The sequence below is a fragment of the Dromiciops gliroides genome, chromosome 3, assembly GCF_019393635.1.
Source record: "Dromiciops gliroides isolate mDroGli1 chromosome 3, mDroGli1.pri, whole genome shotgun sequence".
Lineage (NCBI taxonomy): Eukaryota > Metazoa > Chordata > Mammalia > Microbiotheria > Microbiotheriidae > Dromiciops > Dromiciops gliroides.
The window spans coordinates 533400455-533407565 of record NC_057863.1 but is presented as its reverse complement, the minus strand read 5'-3'; the positions used below and the strand labels follow the sequence as shown (position 1 = coordinate 533407565).

General features: G+C 39.4%; 1 protein-coding gene across 1 annotated transcript in view; it reads right to left on the bottom strand.

Moving 5' to 3' along the window:
- Positions 1–6330: 6330 nt before the first annotated feature.
- HOATZ (HOATZ cilia and flagella associated protein) overlaps positions 6331–7111 on the bottom strand; it is a 64095-nt gene continuing 63314 nt past the window's right edge. Inside the window, exon 6 of the mRNA XM_043999196.1 lies at positions 6331–6500. Coding sequence (XP_043855131.1) covers positions 6434–6500 — 67 coding nt within the window. The 3' untranslated portion in view covers positions 6331–6433. The remainder of the gene's footprint in view (positions 6501–7111) is intronic.

Genomic DNA, 7111 nt, shown 5'->3' with positions numbered 1-7111 from the left:
CGGGAAGGGGAAAGGGTTAAGAGCAAGGAAGGAAACAAGTGTTAAGCTTCTACTATGGGCCAGGCACTGAGCTAAGCAAGCTCTTTACAAACATCTCATTTGTTGAACAGAGCTTCAAGGACAGCTAGCTAGCTGAGAAACGGACAATCGATAAAGATTAAAAAAAAAAAAAAGGCCTGGAGAAGCCAAGCCCAGCAGGATGGGCCCAGAAATTTTATAGGAAAAGTTAGTAAGTTAAGGTTGATGGGGCTTCCAATAGAGCAATTTTGCCCTGGAATCAAAGGTTAACTCGAAATCCATAAATTAGAATAGCTCACATAAATGTAAGTATATCTAAAAAGCCCTTTTAAGTATATAAATCGTTTTGCTCCCTACCACAACCTTGTGAAGCAGGTAGCCCAAGTAATAGCAACCCCATTTTACAGATGAGGAAACTGAAGCTATATAGCCTGTGACTCAGGCTTACACATTTGCTTCAGAAACCAACTCAAACCCAGTTATTCCAAGTCACTTTTCCCAACAAGGAGTTATTTGAAAAGGTGCTGCTTCTCTGCTGGGGAGCTGAAAGAAATAGACGACTCCTACAATGCTTAGAAATGAAGATAACCTAAAAAGTCAATTAAAAACATTTATTAAATATTCCCCATATGCAAGGCATTGTGTTTAGACAAAACTCAGAATTCTTTGCCCTCAAGTGACTCCATTCTAACAATATATATACACTTATAATGAAGGATGAAATAGATACAAAATGTAGAGGGAGTTGGATTAGAGTACTTCCCATGGTTGTGGACTGTATGTTTTGGCTCCATGAGGGTGAATATATTTTATATATTATATATGTGTGTGTGTGTGTATGTGCATGCACATATATGCATGTGCATGTGTATGTATATATGAAATGTGATAGAATATCCACAATATACACAAAACATAAAATAATAGAATTAAATTATAGGTATTCTATATAATATTTCATATGTACATTTATACACACACACACACACACACACACACACACACACACACACACACACACTGGCTCTTTACTTAGAGGACATGCCCATGGCTCCTATTTGGTCCTTTGGTTCTTGTGGAGAGAGATGCTGAAAGGTTGTAGGGGGAGGGAGGTTTGCTAGAGATTGGTGACTAAACCAAGAAGAATTGTAAGGATTGAGAAGAATTGGCTTCTGATTTTTTTTCATTAGAGGAAGGCTCTTTGTTGGGACATAGCCAAATGAGTTAGCTCTTTCTTGGATTTTCAGCAACAATTGCCATTTCCCTTTCCCCCCATCTTTGTCAATCTGGTGGATATGAGCTTCAGAGTTGTTTTAATTGGCAATTCTCTTATAGTGATTTTGAGCATTTTTTCATATGACTGTTCATAGTGTTCATTTCATTTGATTATTTATTTCCTGAGGAAGAGGAATAAAAATTAAAACTGATATTCCATTTCATACCCATCAGATTGGCAAAAATTTGTTGGAGGACAGGGAGGTTATGGGCAGACAGGTACACCAATGTACTGCTGGAACTGTGAATTGGTCTAAATCATCCTGGAAAGCAATTTGGAATTATATTCCCACAGTCACTAAATTATTCATATCTTTTGAACCATTGATAACACTACTAGGAATATACCCAGGGCAGCTATGTGGTGCAGTGGATAGAGCACTAGCCCTGCAGTCAAGAGGGCCTGAGTTCAAATCTCACCTCAGACCAGCTGTGTGACCCTGGGCAGATCACTTAACCCCAACTGCCTTAAACATCCAGCCCAACTCCAGTTGTCCTGATGTATATCTTGCCACTGGACCCAGATGATTCTGCAGGGGAGAGTGAGGCTGGTGACCTTGCTCAGCTCCTCCCTCACTTAAATCCAATTAATTGCAAGTCATGACATCACCCTGATATCATGGTCTTCTTTGAGAACAAAGGACAAACAACAGGTATATAGGTCTGACCAATAGGTCAAAGACAGAGAGAAAGGATTCATATGTATAAAATATTTATTGTAATACTTTTTATTGCAGCAAAGAACTGGAAACAAAGCAGATTCCTGCCAACTGGGAAATGGCTGAACAATTTGTGATGTAAGAAATTATGAATATAAAAGATTCAGAGAAATTTAGGGAGCTTGTATGAACTGATGAAGTGAAATGAGTGAAATCATAACAATTCACATCATGACAACAATAATGAAAAGGAAAACAACTTTGAAAGACTATGGAATTCTGATCAACACATTGGCCAATTATGACTTCAGAAAACTGATGATCTAACATGCCTTCCACTTCTTGGCAGAAATATAATGAACAAAAGGGTGCAGAATGCGGTATATTTTCAGGCACGATGTGTTGCTGTGTTTTGCTTAACTATACTTATTGGTTATGAGAGGGCTCTTATGGGAGGAGGGAATATATTAGTGGATATTTGTAGAAATGCAAAAAATCATCAATAAAACCATTAAAATATTTGCAGAATAAAGCAGTCCAGAAGAGAACACAAAGAAGACAGTTTTGTTACTTGCTAAATTTAATATATGTTTAAAAGCAATTTGTAATAAATTGGTTATCAAGTGTATAATCAATAAGAAAAATTTTTTAAAAGTTATAAGCCAAGTCTAAGTACAAAAAGATCCAAACCCCAAGTTAAGGGTGAGGAGGTAGGCAGGAAATGTCCTTCAGTGAACAAGATCTGGGGTCAGGGAAAGAAGCACAAAGCATCTGAAAGCCTTTCTCACAACAAGAAGTTATCCTAGGGGCAGCTAGGTGGCGCAGTGGATAAAGTACCGGCCCTGGATTCAGGAGGAACTGAGTTCAAATCCGACCTCGGACATTTGACACCTACTAGCTGTGTGACCTTGGGCAAGTCACTTAACCCTCATTGCCCCACAAAAACAAAACAAAACAACAACAAAAAAAATCAGATTAAAAAAAAAAAAAGAAAGAAGTTATCCTGTGGTAGGAAGAATATCTACCAGGTTTCCAGATTATAGGCCCAGATAGCTTTCCTCCGAAAAGCTAAGGAAACTGTCCTTAAGACTTGATTTGTCTAGGTATCTAGGGCCTGAGCCACTGATGCAGCTTCCCAGCCACCTAAGGGCTGAACGAAGACCAGATCATGAGCAATCAGTACTTGGCAGATGTCCCATGGCACATGAATTGCCATACCTTGACTAACCCTTCAAGACCTAACTCCTTTCTGTATAAAGATGACAGGTTTGGGGAGAGGGTAAAGAAGCATCTACCTGGCCCAGTGCTGTATCTTTTCCATCAATCAATAAACATTAAATACCTACTATGTACCAGGTTCAGTGGTTAAGTTAACCTTCGTTTGTTCTGTTAGATGGTCTATTGAGTATCTCATTTTGTTGCAGTGTTGAACCTGAAATATACCAGACCCACCCTAGTCAGGCTGGCCTAAATATGCCCAAAGCTAATTCATGATAGTGGTATACCTATATTCCTCCTCAACTCAGCGACAGAACTCAACTCATCATCTCCCCACCCAAACCACATAATTTTTCACATTCTCTTATTTCTGCCACTAATTGTCATAGTTAGAACTGGATTCTCAGAGGTCACTTAGTCTAATAATTTCTCACTTGGCTGCATTCCTTTGTACTTCTCCCTCTCCCTTAGATTGTAAACTCCTTGAGAGCAGGAATTCTCTTTTTGTATATGTATTTCTCAGTGCTCATCAAAATTCTTGGCACATGTTGTGATGGTTGTTCAGCCATGTCCAACTGTTTGTGACCCTGTGGATCATAGTACTCCATGGAATTTTCTTGGTAAAGATACTGGAGTGGTTTGCCATTTCTTTCTTCAGTGGATTAAGACAAAGAGAGGTTAAGTGACTTGCTCAAGTGACTTACACAGCTAGTAAATGTATGAGGCTTAAATCAGGTCTTCCTGACTGTAGGCCGAGGGATTTATCCACTAAGCCACTTAGCTGCCTCCTCTTAGCACATAATAGGTACTTAATGTTTGTGTACTGACTACTCCTCTCATTGCAGAAGAGGAAGCTCAGGCTCACTTAGATAAAATGACTTGCCTAAGATACCATTACTCTCTCTAGTCAGTCAGGCTCCAAATATTGGAATCATATTTCTTTCCCTTCTCTCTCACCCCTAAATCCAATTAATCAGAGCATCCTATTCAGTCATCCTTTAAAGACTATATTATGAGCTCTTCGAGGGCAGGGACTACATTTTTACTTATTTGTATTCCTAAACACTTTATTATTTATTTTATTTTAAGGGAAGGGGGAAAGGCCACAAATCCCAAGAATGATTTTTTATGGGATTATCTCCCAAATAGCAGGAAGTTACAGGCACCAGTGACAGAACTTGGCCAGGTTCTCTTTCTCTTTCATCCCCTACTTCCATCAGCTTCTAGCATAATACAGCAGACAACTCAGCTGGTCGGGCATTCCTACCACTCATTAAAAATACCAATGGATTATGCCCTATCTCCTTCTCTGTCAGAGGGGAGTAACAGAAGTCCTTTGTAAAGCCTCTGGAAAGCATCTGTCTCTTTAAATTCACACTGCCATTATCCATCTTGAAACCCTTACCGCCTCTCCTGAGGAGTCTATGGGAATGTCCCCTCAGGGCATGCTCTCGAAGCTTGTGCCTAGGACTTTCCACTTTCTCCACTGATATGTCTATGGAAGAAGGCATCCTAGATGATTTTGGGGTCGTTGCTACTTTTCTTATGTTATTTCATTAAATGCTTCTGCTTTGAATTAATTATATTTTGGCTAGAAAAATTTAACTTATGGGGACCTGTGAAGTATGGTTTTGAGTGGATATAGGGCCATATAGGAACTTGATAGTTTTTCTGAGAGGCCCATGTGCATTATGTGGGTACCTAAGGGGTTATAGGACATCTAGAAATAAATATGTTGTTATTCAGTCATGTCCAATTCTTCATGACCCCATTTGGGGTTTTATTGGCAAAGATACTGGTTTGCCATTTCCTTCTCCAGCTCATTTTATAGATGAAGAAACTGAAGAAAATAGGATTAAGTGACTTACCCAAGGTCACACAGTGTCTGAGGCTAGATCTGAACTCAAGTCTTCCTGACTCCAGGTCCAGTGTTCTATACACTGAGACAGCTAGTTGCCTCCAGAAATAAACATATCTTCTCCAAAATTAAGATTGACCTATAGTGGACATATGGTACCTGAACCCTTATCACATCTGCTCTTTTTGCAAATGTTTATGACATGACTGCTGCTGAGTAGAGACCAATTTAGTTCCTGTTCAAAGCATCATCTGAGAATAAGGGAGAGAGATGTTGCCAGCCCTTAATCTGCTGCAGCCTCCAAGGAACAGAGGATATCTTCTGTTTGGCTAGCTTTCTGGCTGCAGTTGGATAAAAATTGACCAATATGTCAAGCTGACTTAAACTCTGTGATACATCATTATTAAACTTCTCTCCATTTAGTCTCCAGAAATTCCTGGTGAGCTTAGTTATTAAAGGATTTCTGAGACATTTCTGACACCACAGCATCTGTTAAACTGGACTTGTTGCCTAACTGATTATAAGTTCCTGAGTTCCACCTGTAACACCCATGACTTTGCAGTTGATTCAAAACTTGGTGGTGGGTAGGTGGGGGACCTTGGGTGGGTTTGTGGTGAATGCTCACCCTTTAATCTGGACAACTCAGGCCTGAGTAGGGAACAAAAGTGTCAATGATGAAAAAAACAGCACTTTAATTCTAACGGCAAACTAAAAAACAAAACAAAAACCCCTAAGTGACTGTTTTTTGTACAGTTGGCTTCAGTGGGAAATTTTCAGTAATATTATTTAGCATATCTGGGGCTTATGTGTATGAACTTCAAGCTACTGGCATGGCGATTTGGGTATTCAAAGATCTGGCAGTAGTCTGCTTTCTGAAAGAGACTCCAGACTTTCTCCAAGAAAATGGGACAGGCCAATCTTGGGGAAAGGTAATGCAAAGCAAAGAGTGAAACTTTGGTTTCAAACCTTTAGTGCTGAGGTGGCATTTTGGAGATACCGGCATCCCTCCTCCTCCCATTTCCTTCTTGTCTGTTTTTCCCGGTGGCTCCTGAGTTGGTACACTCAACACAACACCTGTTTCCGGTGCCTTTGACACACCTAATGTGGTCAAATCCTGCAATTCTGACAAAAAACTTCAAACAGAAACACAAAAAAAGTAAACAAAAGAAGGATTAGAAAGTGTGAAGTGAGAGAATTTGAATACATATTAGCAAGTGTAGCAGTGACCAAATGGCATAGGAGATACAATAAATACATACAACTCATCTAGTTCTCTTGAAAGTTTATTTGTCTCTAAATTTATTTCATTGGCCTTTGAATGCAAAACAATAAAAAAGAAGCTGATGAAGAGGTGCTATGGTGTGGCAGGGTGCAATTTCAAAAGTGAAATTACTTTCCTTCACCTTCAATTAAGTTGACCCAAGGCTCTCACTTCTTCTAGGTCCTTTCTTTCAGAGTTCGTGAGCACTTTCCTGTTGGAGGTAATAAGACAATTCCAGTAAACAGAGCTCTGTAGTTTGGAACACATGCTCTACATCATGAAAAAATCTTTTGGAAATCTCCCCGGGGAAACAAGTACAGACTTTGGGGTTCTGCATATTAAGTCTTACAACAAAGGATAGCTTTGTGCATAGATGGAGTAAGCCTATGTGGATAAGCCTATCTGAGGAACACGGGAAGGCTCCCCTATGCCCAAAATACCTTCCCCACCCATGTGTCACAGTGCCTGAAATTCCACCATTAATTTTTTTATAATAAGCAAATTCCTCTATATCCTTTAAAAGGCAAATGTTCTTAGGAAGGATTAAATGTTAAGTTGCTGAAACCTTGGTGGGGAAGAACTTTTCTGGTCTTTCTCCCTTGAATGAATGACAAGAGACAGAAAAACCAAGCCACAATTGTTCCCAGGGCTGGTCCTGCTTAAAAATAACTTCATAAAATGAATATCAGAGTGGGAAGGAACCTCAGAGACAATCTAGTACAATGCTTGTCTGATCAAGAATTCCTTCCATCACATACTTAACAAGTGTTTATGTAATTTTTACTTAAAGACCTTTAGTGAGGGTAGACCCATTTAATAATA